At 41.8% G+C, this 15,911-nt stretch overlaps 1 protein-coding gene across 2 annotated transcripts in view; it reads right to left on the bottom strand.

Moving 5' to 3' along the window:
* DYM (dymeclin) overlaps positions 1–15,911 on the bottom strand; it is a 1,389,654-nt gene that overhangs the window by 1,240,156 nt on the left and 133,587 nt on the right. For both annotated transcript variants that reach the window (XM_053701098.1, XM_053701099.1), the window contains exon 5: positions 9,753–9,886. In XM_053701098.1, coding sequence (XP_053557073.1) covers positions 9,753–9,886 — 134 coding nt within the window. The remainder of the gene's footprint in view (positions 1–9,752; positions 9,887–15,911) is intronic.

Below are 15,911 nucleotides of genomic sequence, written 5' to 3' on the forward strand. Positions count from 1 at the left end.
GAAATCAATACATTTAGTACACATTCTCCTATGGGGTTCCACCATGGCTTTTAAACATAATGAACAAGGAGTTTCCTCTATGTCAGACATGTTTATACAGACTAGCAATGAGACTAGCAAGCTTGGAAAACACTTTAAATCAAGTTAACAAGCAATATAAAAAAACGTTACTGTGCCTTTAAGAGAAACAAATTTTGCCAAAATTTGAAATAACAGTGAAAAAAGGCAGTTAAACTAACGAAATTTTTACAGTGTATGTAACAAGTTAGCAGAGCATTGCACCCACTTGCAAATGGATGATTAACCCCTTAATACAAAAAACAGATTAACAAAACGAAAAATATGTTTTTTAAACAGTCATAACAACTGCCTCAGCTCCTACTTTTGAAGCCTTTTGAGCCCTTCAGAGATGTCCTATAGCATGCAGGGGACTGCTTAGGGAAGCTGAATGTCACAGTTTGTAATTTTAACTGCACCAACTGTAACTTTTATACTATAACAGTGGAAAGCCTCAGGAAACTGTTTCTAGGCAAAAATAAAGCCAGCCATGTGGAAAAAACTAGGCCCCAATAAGTTTTATCACCAAAGTATATATAAAAACGATTAAACATGCCAGCAAACGTTTTATATTGCACATTAATCAGAGTATATACCTCTGATAGCAAGCCTGATACTAGTCGCTATTAAATCACTGTATTTAGGCTTTAACTTACATTAATCCGGTATCAGCAGCATTTTCTAGCAAATTCCATCCCTAGAAAAACTTAACTGCACATACCTTATTGCAAGATACCCTGCACGCCATTCTCCCTCTGAAGTTACCTCACTCCTCAGACATATGTGAGAATAGCAGTGGATCTTAGTTACTTCTGCTAAGATCATAGAAAAACGCAGGCAGATTCTTCTTCTAAATGCTGCGATTTTATCCTGAGATAAAAACAATAAACTTTTGATTGAAGAAAAAACTAACTATATTTTACTACTTTCCTCTAACTACCTCCAGCTATGTTGAGAGCTTGCAAGAGAATGACTGGATATGGCAGTTAGGGGAGGAGCTATATAGCAGCTCTGCTGTGGGTGATCCTCTTGCAACTTCCTGTTGGGAAGGAGAATATCCCACAAGTAATGGATGATCGGTGGACTGGATACACCTAACAAGAGAAACAGGCAGTGAAACTCGTCAACACTGATTGCTTAAGGAGCTGTTAATATGAGTCTGGATGGGTTCGCAGAAATACTCTCCCTGCATCTCCAGACTCTACCATTCGTCAATGCTCTCACTGAGAGGCTGACAAGACTACTTAAAACTCCAGTCCCATTCCGAAGGGTAGATACCCTTTATAAGGAACTACTCTGTATCTTCTGACACTTCTCTGCCAACCTCCTTTGACGAAAGGCAAAGAATGACTGGGGGATGAGGGAAGTGGGGGTGGTATTTAAGCCTTTGGCTGGGATGCCTTTGCCTCCTCCTGGTGGCCAGGTTCAGTATTTCCCACAAGTAAGGAATTAAGCCGTGGACTCTCCTCATATTAAGAAGGAAATATCAAAATGGTAGAATTTAGTAAAGGTAGAAGACTAAAGTAGCTGCTTTACAAATTTGATCAACCGAGGCCTTATTCTAAAAAGACCATGAAGTAGCAACTGATCCAGCAGGAATCCATTGCAGTGGAGGCTGACCTGCCGACAAATACGTCTTGTGAATCAAAAGTTTCCACCAAGAAGCTAAAGAAATGGCAGAAGCCTTCTGTCCTTTCCTAGAGCCAGAAAAATGAATGAACAAACAAGTAGTTTGTCTAAAGTCCTTCGTAGCATCAATGTTAGTCTTTAATGCCCTAACAACATCCACATTATGCAAAGATCTTTCTGAAGCAGACTTGGGATTAGGACACAAAGAAGGAACAACAATTTCTCTGCTGATGTTATCAGAAGAAACAACCTTTGGCAAAAAATAAAAAGTAGTTTTTAAGACTGCCATATCCTAATGAAAAATCATATAGGGAAGATTACAAGAAAGAGCATCAACTTAGCTAAACAGAAGAAAAGAGAAGGCATGAAACAAATCAAATAATGTTTCCAAAAGTGAGCTGTCCTAATCCAAAGTGTTTTACTAATGCTAAAATCTTAGTTACACAGTTCAGTACACATTCTAATTGAATTAAATATTACTGTGTTCACATTCTGCTGTTTACCTTGTGCTCTTCTGATTAGTGCTGTGGTGTATTTGCTACAGTTCAATAGTAGTTTGTAAATTCAAAGCAATGCATTGTTCTTTTGTTAACTTTAATTCAAATAAGAATAAGTCTGTTTAATTGATCATGCACGTAGAAAAGTCTATGGTTGGTAAGTTTCTGTTATGGGTTGTTCAAAAATTTGGCCAAAAGGTTCCTCTTTACAATGTGGCCTCATGTACAACGTGGCCTCATGTACAACGTGGTCCCCAAGGATTGCGTTTTGTCGAGTTGCAAGTGTATAAGGGCACACTAGCATCTCATGTACTCTTGTTCATGCACAAGGCTTAATAATTATAAGGAAAGTAGATCCGGTAGCTCCAGCACGCCGACGACCTCCGTCCGGTGATACCGGAAGTAAAAGCTTAGCTGTGTGAATCCAGAGCCTGGAGTGCTGTAGCCCAAGGTAGCGCAGCCCAACTACCAAAGTATTAGAAGAAGGAAAAAACGGCAGGCACTGCACACAAATATGATATGCAAAAAGAATAGTCCACTTTATTAGTGTTGTACACGGTAAATACCAATCCAAAAAGTACAATACTGTGTGGCAGTGTTCATCAAACAAGCATACAGACAAGTGGTGTGGACAAAGGCAACGATCTGACGCGTTTCGCGCCCCCTACAGGAGCTTACTCATAGATCTGATACATGGGAAGCACAAGGTGTACTTAATATACCCTAACCAATTAAAAACTTAACCCCTTAGTGTCCTAAATTTACTAAAAACAAGGAACTGGGGAAGAAAGTGGTTATGTGAATATACTGAAATAAAGTATAACACATGTATAAGCTAAAAGAATAATAAGACCAACAAAATATTACACAAACATTATGATGTAGTATATCCTGATACATTAAATTAGATGAGACCAAATAATCTTTAACTTTATGATTTTATTTAATTATGGCTTCACATTGGGTTGCTCTATCATTAAGGACATGTGTATAAAAACTATACCTGCAGAAAAATAATTAAATAGATAAGAGAGTAGAAAGTCATTAATATGGTTATTGCAAAAGCAAACGGAGATAAAATAATGCAAGAGCAGAGTGATAAAGAAAATTCAAACATAATAATAATTATAAGCCTTGTGCATGAGGAAGGGATGCGGTTAGTCCCGAAACGTCACAATAAATATTTGATTTGTCACTGATGTCTGCAGTCCAGAGAGTGCTTAATTTTTTCAACATTTGTTTTATATATATATATATATATATATATATATATATATATATATATATATATATATATATATATATATATATACATACATACACACACACACTACATGAATGTATGTTTCAATAATAAAAGTACAATAACATTTTTTTTATAAAAAACAAAATTTATGCTTACCTGATAAATTTCTTTCTCTTGTGGTGTATCCAGTCCACGGGTTCATCCATTACTTGTCGGATATTCTCCTTCCTAACAGGAAGTTGCAAGAGGACACCCACAGCAGAGCTGTCTATATAGCTCCACCCCTAACTGCCACTCCCAGTCATTCGACCGAAGACAAGCAAGAAAAAAGGAGAAACTATAGGGTGTAGTAGTGACTGTAGTTTAAAAATAAAAAACACCTGCCTTAAAGTGACAGGGCGGGCCGTGGACTGGATACAACACAAGAGAAAGAAATTTATCAGGTAAGCATAAATTTTGTTTTCTCTTGTAAGGTGTATCCAGTCCACGGGTTCATACATTACTTGTGGGATACCAATACCAAAGCTTTAGGACACGGATGAAGGGAGGGACAAGGCAGGAACTTAAGCGGAAGGCACCACTGCCTGCAAGACCTTTCTCCCAAAAATAGCCTCCGAGAAAGCAAAAGTATCAAATTTGTAGAATTTAGAAAAAGTATGAAGCGAAGACCAAGTCGCCGCCTTACAAATCTGTTCAACAGAGGCCTCATTTTTAAAAGCCCATGAGGAAGCTACCGCTCTAGTGGAATGAGCTGTAATTCTTTCAGGAGGCTGCTGGCCAGCAGTCTCATAAGCTAAACGGATTATGCTTCTAAAGAGAAGATGCCGAAGCCTTTTGGCCTCTCCTCTTACCAGAGTAGACAACAAACAATGCAGATGTTTGACGAAAATCCTTAGTAGCTTCTAAATAAAACTTTAAAGCACGAACCACGTCAAGATTGTGTAATAGACGTTCCTTCTTTGAAGAAGGATTAGGACACAGTGACGGAACAACAATCTCCTGATTGATATTCTTATTAGATACCACCTTAGGAAGAAACCCAGGTTTGGTACGCAAAACTACCTTATCTGTATGGAAGATCAGATAAGGGGAATCACACTGTAAGGCAGACAACTCAAACTCTTCGAGCCGAAGAGATAGCTACCAAAAACAGAACTTTCCAAGATAGAAGTTTGATATCTTATGGAATGCAGAGGTTCAAACGGAACCCCTTGAAGAACTTTAAGAACTAAATTTAAACTCCATGGCGGAGCAACAGGTTTAAACACAGGCTTGATTCTAACTAAAGCCTGACAAAATGCCTGAACGTCTGGAACATATGCCAGACGCTTGTGCAGATGAATAGACAGAGCAGAAATCTGTCCCTTTAAAGAACTAGCTGACAATCCCTTCTCCAATCCTTCTTGGAGAAAGGATAATATCCTAGGAATCCTGACTTTACTCCATGAGTAACCCTTGGATTCACACCAATGAAGATATTTACACCATATCTTAAGATAGATTTTCCTGGTGAAAGGCTTTCAAGCCTGAATTAAGGTATCAATGACCGACTCGGAGAAACCATGTTTTGATAAAATCAAGCGTTCAATCTCCAAGCAGTCAGCCATAGAGAAATTAGATTTAGATGTTTGAATGGACCTTGGAGTAGAATGTCCTGCCTCAGCAGCAGAGTCCATGGTGGAAGGGATGACATGTCCACCAGATCTGCATACCAAGTCCTGCGTGGCCACGCAGGAGCTATCAAAATTACCGAAGCTCTCTCCTGCTTGATCTTGGCAATCAGACGAGGGAGGAGAGGAAATGGAGGGAACACATAAGCCAGGCTGAAAGACCAGGGCACTGCTAAAGCATCTATCAGTGCTGCCTGGGGATCCCTTGACCTGGACCCGTAACAGGGAAGCTTGGCGTTCTGACGAGACGCCATCAGATCCACTTCTGGTTTGCCCCATAGTTGAATCAGCTGGGCAAATACCTCCGGATGGAGCTCCCACTCCCCCGGATGAAAAGTCTGCCGACTTAGAAAATCCGCCTCCCAGTTCTCTACTCCTGGCATATGGATAGCTGAGAGATGGCAAGAGTGAACCTCTGCCCATAGAATTATCTTTGAAACCTCCAACATTGCCAGGGGGCTTCTTGTCCCCCCCTGATGGTTGATATAGGCTACAGTCGTGATATTGTCCGACTGAAATCTGATGAACCTGACCGCAGCTAATTGAGGCCCAGCCTGAAGAGCACTGAATATCGCTCTCAGTTCCAGAATGTTTAATCGGAAGGAGGGCTTCCTCCTGAGTCCACGAACCCTGAGCCTTCAGGGAGTTCCAGACTGCGTCCCAGCCCAGAAGGCTGGCATCTGTCGTGACTATAGTCCTCTCTGGCCTGCGGAAAGTCATTCCCCTGGATAGATGGACCCGAGAGAACCACCAGAGAAGAGAATCTCTGGTCTCTTGCTCCAGATTTAGCAGAGGGGAAAAATCTGTGTAATCCCCATTCCACTGATTGAGCATGCAAAGTTGCAGTGGTCTGAGATGTAGGCGGGCAAACGGAACTATGTCCATTGCCGCTACCATTAGGCCGATTACTTCCATACACTGAGCCACTGACGGCCGAGAAGTGGAATGAAGAGCACAGCAGGAAGTTAGAAGCTTTGATAACCTGACCTCTGTCAGAAAAATTTTCATTTCTACTGAATCTATCAGTGTTCCTAGGAAGGAAACTCTTGTGAGAGGGGAGAGAGAACCCTTTTCTTCGTTCACCTTCCACCCGTGAGACCTCAGAAAGGCCAGAACAATGTCCGTATGGGACTTGGCGATTCGAAAAGTCGACGCCTGTATCAGAATGTCGTCTAGGTAAGGAGCCACCGCTATGCCCCGTGGCCTTAGAACCGCCAGTAGGGACCCTAGAACCTTCGTAAAGATTCTTGGTGCCGTGGCTAACCCGAAGGGAAGAGCCACAAACTGGTAATGCCTGTCTAAGAAGGCAAACCTGAGGAACTGATGATGATCTCTGTGAATCGGAATGTGGAGATAAGCATCCTTTAGTCCACGGTAGTAATATATTGAACCTCCTGGATCATAGGGAGGATGGTTCGGATAGTCTCCATCTTGAAGGATTGGACCCTGAGAAATTTGTTTAGGATCTTGAGATCCAAGATAGTCTGGAACTATAAACAGATTTGAATAGAAGCCCTGCCCCTGTTCCTCCCTTGGAACTGGATGGATCACTCCCATAACCAGCAGGTCTTGAACACAACGTAAGAATGTCTCTCTCTTTATCTGGTTTACAGATAATTGTGAGAGATGAAATCTCCCCTTTGGAGATGAAGCTTTGAAGTCCAGAAGATATCCCTGGGAACAATCTCTAATGCCCAGGGATCCTGGAAGTCTCTTGCCCAAGCCTGGGCGAAGAGAGAGAGTCTGCCCCCCACTAGATCCAGTCCCGAATCGGGGGCTACTCCTTCATGCTGTCTTAGAGGCAGCCGCAGGTTTCTTGGCCTGCTTCCTCTTATTCCAAGCCTGGTTAGGTCTCCAGACTGGTTTGGACTGGGCGAAATTTCTCAATTTCTTGTTTTGCATTAGAGGAAACTGAAGCTGCGCCACTCTTGAAGTTTCGAAAGGAACGAAAATTATTCTGTTTGGTCCATAACTTATTGGACTTATCCTGAGGAAGGGCGTGACCTTTTCCTCCAGTAATATCAGAAATGATCTCCTTCAGACCGGGCCCGAATAGGGTCTGTCCCTTGAAGGGGATGTTAAGAAGCTTAGACTTTGAAGTAACGTCTGCTGACCAGGACTTAAGCCATAGTGCCCTACGCGCCAAAATGGCAAAACCTGAATTCTTAGCCGTTAGCCTGGCTAAATGAAAAATGGCGTCAGAATTAAAGGAGTTAGCTAACTTAAGAGCTTTAATCCTGTCTAGAATACCGTCTAACGGGGTCTCCACCTGTAGAGCCTCCTCAAGAGACTCAAACCAAAAAGCCGCTGCAGCAGTAACTGGGGCAATGCATGCAAGAGGCTGGAGAATAAAACCTTGATGTATACAAATTTTCTTAAGGAGACCCTCCAATTTTTTATCCATAGGATCTAGGAAAGCACAACTGTCCTTGACGGTGATAGTTGTACGCTTAGCTAGGGTGGAGACTGCTCCCTCTACCTTAGGAACCGTCTGCCACGAGTCCCGTATGGTGGCATCTATGGGGAACATCTTTTTAAAAGCAGGAGGGGAGAGAACGGCACACCTGGTCTATCCCATTCCTTAGTAATAATTTCCGAAAACCTCTTAGGGACTGGAAAAACATTGGTGTAAACAGGTACTGCAAAGTATTTGTCCATTTTACACAATTTCTCTGGAACCACAATGGGGTCACAGTCATCCAGAGTCACTAAAACCTAAACGCTGTCATCACAGAATCAGACTGAAGTAACGCCTTCCCTGAGTCTGAAATGACACCCACAGATAGAAGCTCACCTGCCTCGGCTTCTGAGCATTGTGAGGGAATATCGTACACATGCAATAAAGCGTCAGAAAGCTCTGTATTAATTCAAGCCCCAGAGCTGTCTCGCTTTCCTTGTAGCCCTGGCAGTTTGGAGAATACCTCTGTGAGGGTAGCATTCATAACTGCCGCCATGTCCTGTAAGGTAAAAGAATTAGATGCGCTAGATGTACTTGGCGTCACTTGAGCGGGAGTTATAGGTTCTGACACATGGGGAGAGTTAGATGGCATAATCTCCCTCTTTTTAGTCAGAGAATCCCCTGGAGATAAATCTTTAAGCGCCATAATATGGTCTTTATAGTTTATAGAAATTTCAGTACATTTGGTACACATTCTAAGAGGGGGTTCCACCATGGCTTCCAAACATATTGAACAAGGAGTTTCCTCTATGTCAGACATGTTTAACAGACTAGTAATGAGACAAGCAAGCTTGGAAAACACTTTAATTAAGGTGAAACAGCAATTAAACAAAAACGTTACTGTGCCTTTAAGAGAAAAAAACTAGCACTTAAACTGCAAAACAGTGAAAAAATACAGTAAAATCTTTGAAATTTTTACAGTGTGAATAAGGGACTAAAGCAGCATTGCACCCACTTGCAAATGGATGATTAACCCCTTAGGCCCCAAGCCAGATTGAAAAACGTTAAAAATCAATTGACCACCATGCCACAGCTCTGCTGAGGCTCCTACCTGCCCATAAAAACGATTTTGTGCAGAAATAACCCCTTTGAAATGGTTCTCAGATGCCAGGGGACTCTTCTAGGGAAGCTGGATGTCTCAGTCTGAATTAAAACTGCACAGTTAAAATAGGCCCCTCCCACCATGTACTGGATGTCAGAGGGGCCTTAAGAAAATACTCCTGGGAGTATCTGACTAGCCATGTGGAAACTAGGCCCCAAATAAAGACTTATCTCCCTCACGTTTTGTCACTAAGCAATATGAATATTAACATGAGTATTACCCTGTTATGTAAGCATGATCCCAGTCGCTGTTAAATCACTGCATCAGGCTTACCTCAAATACACAAGGCTCTGTCAGCATTTTCTAGAACTTATTCCTCTCTCTAGAAATAAAAATAGTGAACATACCTCAAAGCAGGTAATCTGCAGGCCGTTCCCCCAACTGAAGTTTTCCCATATTCATCAGTTATGTGTGAGAACAGCAATGGACCTTAGTAACAAACCGCTAAGATCATCAAATCTCCAGGCAGAACTCTTCTTCTAATTTCTGCCTGAGAGAAAAACAGTACAACGCCGGTACCGTTTAAAAATAACAAACTCTTGATTGAAGGTAAAACTACACTAAGTCACCACATATCTCTTGATACTTCCTTTCTTGTCGAGAGTTGCAAGAGAATGACTGGGAGTGGCAGTTAGGGGAGGAGCTATATAGACAGCTCTGCTGTGGGTGTCCTCTTGCAACTTCCTGTTGGGAAGGAGAATATCCCACAAGTAATGGATGAACCCGTGGACTGGATACACCTTACAAGAGAAACTAAAAATTTACAGCATATTAGGTCTACAACAAATGAGAGATTTTATTTTACCTCACTGCTCTTTGTTGACTTAGAGCAGGGATGTCCAAACTTTGCTCTCCAGAGGTTTTGGAACTACATTTCCCATGATGCTCTGCTAGATAAAATGCTGGCTGAGCATCATCGGAAATGTAGTTCCAAAACCTCTGGAGAGCAAAGTTTGGACACCCCTGACTTAGAGGGAACAATATGTTCATGAAAATGATAGGGTTATAAAGTTAGGACAGCATTCTCTAAAAGGGATCAGGGAGTACGATAAAGCCTCTTTTGGGTTCTGAGACCTCTACATACACTACTCACCACATGATCCCGGCTCACTCTGTCGATACGAGAAATTAAGCAGCAGCTCCTCCTCGGACATGTGGCAAATGAAAACTTTGAGCAAGCAACAGATGATAAACAGGGCATTATGGGCCTGCCAGATGAATAGCTGACTGAAATAGAAACACAAATGTCACAGGTTAAATCGGCAATACATTGGCAGGCTTATTAAGCTATAATGTGTATTACTGGTTTGATTTCACATTTCTAAACCTTTAAAGGTTGAATCTCTTGACCATTCTTTGCTAATGTTTAAAAAACATGGTAATAAAATATATTACTATGCTGCAGTTTAAGAGATGTTAGTATTAAACATGAACAGTGTCTATGTCAAAGTCTGATTCCTCCCCTTCAATGACGTCACCACCCTCGTGCTTCAAAAGGATCATCCCGTAGAGCTAATCAAACAAGAATAAAGCTCAAAAGGAGGCATCAGATGTTGAATATTCTTTGTCCTTCAAAGATTCAAAATAATATTTATTTTCTATATGCAAATTAGTAACATAAAAAACCCTCAATTTATGTTTACAAATAAATCAATGTCTTCATATCTTTAGTGATAAATGTATGCATTGTCACTGGTAGGTACACAGTCTCATCCACTTACACAAAGTAAAGAATATCCAGATATCATTCATAACACATACTATTCATACATCTACTCCTAATATTTCTGGAAGCCAAAACAAGGCACATTCGGGGGAAAAAGCAGAGAAACAATTTGTCCTAAAAGGGACAGTCTACTCCAAAACATTATATTGATTAAAAAGATAGATAACGCCTTTGCTACCAATTTCTCAGCTTTGCACAACCAACATTGTTATATTATTATACTTTATAACCTTTAAACGTCTAAATTTCTGCCTGTTTCTAAGCCCCTGCAGTTCGCATTTATTTCAGTCCATTTTATAAGCTTTTCACAGCAAGACAAAGCCAGTTAATGTGTACCATATAGATAACACTCTCTCCTATGGAGTTACAAATGAGTCGTAAACAGCCCAAAGATATGGGGAGATTCTGCAGAGGCTTAGATACAAGGTAATCAGAGGTAAAACGTATATTAATATAACAGTGTTGGTTATGCAAAACTGGGGAATGGGTAATAAAGGGATTATCTATCTTTTTAAACTAACACAATTTTGGAGTAGACTGTCCCTTTAATATGACTCTTGGAAGACTTACACAAAAAGCAAGCGTTTTCATTTATTTTCAATATACAGTATAGATTTTTTTTTGTAATATTCTGATTCTCATATTTTGTAGCCACAAAACATAATTTATGCTTACCTGATAAATTCCTTTCTTCTGTAGTGTGATCAGTCCACGGGTCATCATTACTTCTGGGATATTACTCCTCCCCAACAGGAAGTGCAAGAGGATTCACCCAGCAGAGCTGCATATAGCTCCTCCCCTCTACATCACTCCCAGTCATTCGACCAAGGACCAACGAGAAAGGAAAAGCCAAGGGTGAAGTGGTGACTGGAGTATAAATTAAAAAATATTTACCTGCCTTAAAAACAGGGCGGGCCGTGGACTGATCACACTACAGAAGAAAGGAATTTATCAGGTAAGCATAAATTATGTTTTCTTCTGTTAAGTGTGATCAGTCCACGGGTCATCATTACTTCTGGGATACCAATACCAAAGCAAAAGTACACGGATGACGGGAGGGATAGGCAGGCTCTTTATACAGAAGGAACCACTGCCTGAAGAACCTTTCTCCCAAAAATAGCCTCCGATGAAGCAAAAGTGTCAAATTTGTAAAATTTGGAAAAAGTATGAAGCGAAGACCAAGTTGCAGCCTTGCAAATCTGTTCAACAGAGGCCTCATTCTTGAAGGCCCAAGTGGAAGCCACAGCTCTAGTAGAATGAGCTGTAATTCTTTCAGGAGGCTGCTGTCCAGCAGTCTCATAAGCTAAACGAATTATGCTACGAAGCCAAAAAGAAAGAGAGGTAGCGGAAGCTTTTTGACCTCTCCTCTGCCCAGAGTAAATGACAAACAGAGAAGACGTTTGTCGAAATTCCTTAGTTGCCTGTAAGTAAAATTTTAGAGCACGGACTACATCCAGGTTGTGCAGTAGACGTTCCTTCTTTGAAGAAGGATTTGGGCATAAAGAAGGAACAACAATCTCTTGATTGATATTCCTGTTCGTAACTACCTTAGGTAAGAACCCAGGTTTAGTACGCAGGACTACCTTATCCGAATGAAAAAACATAATTTATGCTTACCTGATAAATTCCTTTCTTCTGTTGTGTGATCAGTCCACGGGTCATCATTACTTCTGGGATATTATCTGCTCCCCTACAGGAAGTGCAAGAGGATTCACCCAGCAGAGTTGCTATATAGCTCCTCCCCTCTACGTCACCTCCAGTCATTCGACCAAAGACCAACGAGAAAGGAGAAGCCAAGGGTGTAGTGGTGACTGAATTATAATTTAAAAAATATGTACCTGCCTTAAAAAACAGGGCGGGCCGTGGACTGATCACACAACAGAAGAAAGGAATTTATCAGGTAAGCATAAATTATGTTTTCTTCTGTTATGTGTGATCAGTCCACGGGTCATCATTACTTCTGGGATACCAATACCAAAGCAAAAGTACACGGATGACGGGAGGGATAGGCAGGCTCATTATACAGAAGGAACCACTGCCTGAAGAACCTTTCTCCCAAAAATAGCCTCCGAAGAAGCAAAAGTGTCAAATTTGTAAAATTTGGAAAAAGTATGAAGCGAAGACCAAGTTGCAGCCTTGCAAATCTGTTCAACAGAGGCCTCATTCTTAAAGGCCCAAGTGGAAGCCACAGCTCTAGTGGAGTGAGCTGTAATTCTTTCAGGAGGCTGCTGTCCAGCAGTCTCATAGGCTAAACGTATTATGCTACGAAGCCAAAAAGAGAGAGAGGTAGCAGAAGCTTTTTGACCTCTCCTCTGTCCAGAATAAACGACAAACAGGTAAGAAGTTTGGCGAAAATCTTTAGTTGCCTGCAAGTAGAACTTGAGGGCACGAACTACATCCAGATTGTGTAGAAGACGTTCCTTCTTTGAAGAAGGATTTGGACACAAGGAGGGAACAACAATCTCTTGATTGATATTCCTGTTAGAGACAACCTTAGGTAAGAACCCAGGTTTAGTACGCAGAACTACCTTGTCTGAGTGAAAGATCAGATAAGGAGAATCACAATGTAGGGCTGATAACTCAGAGACTCTTCGAGCCGAGGAAATAGCCATTAAAAATAGAACTTTCCAAGATAACAATCTTATATCAATGGAATGAAGGGGTTCAAACGGAACACCCTGTAAAACGTTAAGAACTAAGTTTAAACTCCATGGCGGAGCAACAGTTTTAAACACAGGCTTGATCCTAGCTAAAGCCTGACAAAAGGCCTGGATGTCTGAATTTTCTGACAGACGCCTGTGTAACAAGATGGACAGAGCTGAGATCTGTCCCTTTAATGAGCTAGCCGATAAACCCTTTTCTAAACCTTCTTGTAGAAAAGACAATATCCTAGGAATCCTAACCTTACTCCAGGAGTAATCTTTGGATTCACACCAGTATAGGTATTTACGCCATATTTTATGGTAAATCTTTCTGGTAACAGGCTTCCTAGCCTGTATCAGGGTATCAATAACCGACTCAGAAAACCCACGTTTTGATAAAATCAAGCGTTCAATTTCCAAGCAGTCAGCTTCAGAGAAGTTAGACTTTGATGTTTGAATGGACCCTGAATCAGAAGGTCCTGTCTTAGAGGTAGAGACCACGGCGGACAGGATGACATGTCCACTAGATCTGCATACCAAGTCCTGCGCGGCCATGCAGGCGCTATTAGAATCACTGATGCTCTCTCCTGTTTGATTTTGGCAATCAATCGAGGAAGCAGCGGGAAGGGTGGAAACACATAAGCCATCCTGAAGTTCCAAGGTGCTGTCAAAGCATCTATCAGAACCGCTCCCGGATCCCTGGATCTGGATCCGTAGCGAGGAAGTTTGGCGTTCTGGCGAGACGCCATGAGATCTATCTCTGGTTTGCCCCAACGTCGAAGTATTTGGGCAAAGACCTCCGGATGAAGTTCCCACTCCCCCGGATGAAGAGTCTGGCGACTCAAGAAATCCGCCTCCCAGTTCTCCACTCCCGGGATGTGGATTGCTGACAGGTGGCAAGAGTGAGACTCTGCCCACCGAATTATCTTTGATACTTCTATCATTGCTAGGGAGCTTCTTGTCCCTCCCTGATGGTTGATGTAAGCTACAGTCGTGATGTTGTCCGACTGAAACCTGATGAACCCCCGAGTCTTTAACTGGGGCCAAGCTAGAAGGGCATTGAGAACTGCTCTCAATTCCAGAATGTTTATTGGCAGGAGACTTTCCTCCTGACTCCATTGTCCCTGAGCCTTCAGAGAATTCCAGACAGCGCCCCAACCTAGAAGGCTGGCGTCTGTTGTTACAATTGTCCAGTCCGGCCTGCTGAAAGGCATCCCCCTGGACAGATGTGGCCGAGAAAGCCACCATAGAAGAGAGTTTCTGGTCTCTTGATCCAGATTCAGAGATCCATGCGACCTTAGAAATGCCAGAACTAACTCTGTATGAGACTTGGCAGTTTGAAAGCTTGAAGCTTGTATCAGAATGTCGTCTAGGTACGGAGCTACCGAAATTCCTCGCGGTCTCAGAACCGCCAGAAGGGCACCCAGAACCTTTGTGAAGATTCTTGGAGCCGTAGCCAATCCGAATGGAAGAGCTACAAACTGGTAATGCCTGTCTAAGAAGGCAAACCTTAGATACCGGTAATGATCTTTGTGAATCGGTATGTGAAGGTAAGCATCCTTTAAATCCACTGTGGTCATGTACTGACCCTTTTGGATCATGGGTAAGATTGTCCGAATAGTTTCCATTTTGAACGATGGAACTCTTAGGAATTTGTTTAGGATCTTTAAATCCAAGATTGGCCTGAAAGTTCCCTCTTTTTTGGGAACCACAAACAGGTTTGAGTAAAACCCTTGTCCTTGTTCCGACCGCGGAACCGGATGGATCACTCCCATTAATAATAGATCTTAAATTTTAAACATAAAAATCACAGAGCAACGTTTTAAAACACAGTCACTATATAAATCTCACAGCTCTGCTGAGAGAATCTACTTCCCTTCAAAGAAGTTTGAAGACCCCTGAGTTCTGTTAGAGATGAACCGGATCATGCAGAAAATATAAGTGTAACTGACTGGAAATTTTTGATTCTTTGGGTGCAAGAGAATGACTGGAGGTGACGTAGAGGGGAGGAGCTATATAGCAACTCTGCTGGGTGAATCCTCTTGCACTTCCTGTAGGGGAGCAGATAATATCCCAGAAGTAATGATGACCCGTGGACTGATCACACATAACAGAAGAAATCAAATAAGGAGAATCACAATGTAAGGCTGATAATTCAGAGACTCTTCGAGCCGAGGAAATAGCCATTAAAAATAGAACTTTCCAAGATAACAACTTTATATCAATGGAATGAAGGGGTTCAAACGGAACGCCCTGTAAAACATTAAGAACAAGGTTTAAACTCCATGGTGGAGCAACAGTTTTAAACACAGGCTTAATCCTGGCCAAAGCCTGACAAAAAGCCTGGACGTCAGGAACTTCTGACAGACGTTTGTGTAACAGAATGGACAGAGCTGAGATCTGTCCCTTTAATGAACTAGCAGATAAACCCTTTTCTAAACCTTCTTGTAGAAAAGACAATATCCTAGGAATCCTAACCTTACTCCAAGAGTAACCTTTGGATTCACACCAATATAGGTATTTACGCCATATCTTATGGTAAATCTTTCTGGTAACAGGTTTCCTAGCCTGTATTAAGGTATCAATAACTGACTCAGAAAACCCACGTCTTGATAAAATCAAGCGTTCAATTTCCAAGCAGTCAGCTTCAGAGAAGTTAGATTTTGATGTTTGAAGGGACCCTGTATCAGAAGGTCCTGTTTCAGAGGTAGAGACCAAGGTGGACAGGATGACATGTCCACCAGGTCTGCATACCAAGTCCTGCGTGGCCACGCAGGTGCTATTAGAATCACTGATGCTCTCTCTTGTTTGATTCTGGCAATCAATCGAGGAAGCAACGGGAAGGGTGGAAACACGTAAGCCATCCTGAAGTCCCAAGGTGCTG

This window comes from Bombina bombina, chromosome 2, assembly GCF_027579735.1.
Source record: "Bombina bombina isolate aBomBom1 chromosome 2, aBomBom1.pri, whole genome shotgun sequence".
Taxonomy (NCBI): Eukaryota; Metazoa; Chordata; class Amphibia; order Anura; family Bombinatoridae; genus Bombina; species Bombina bombina.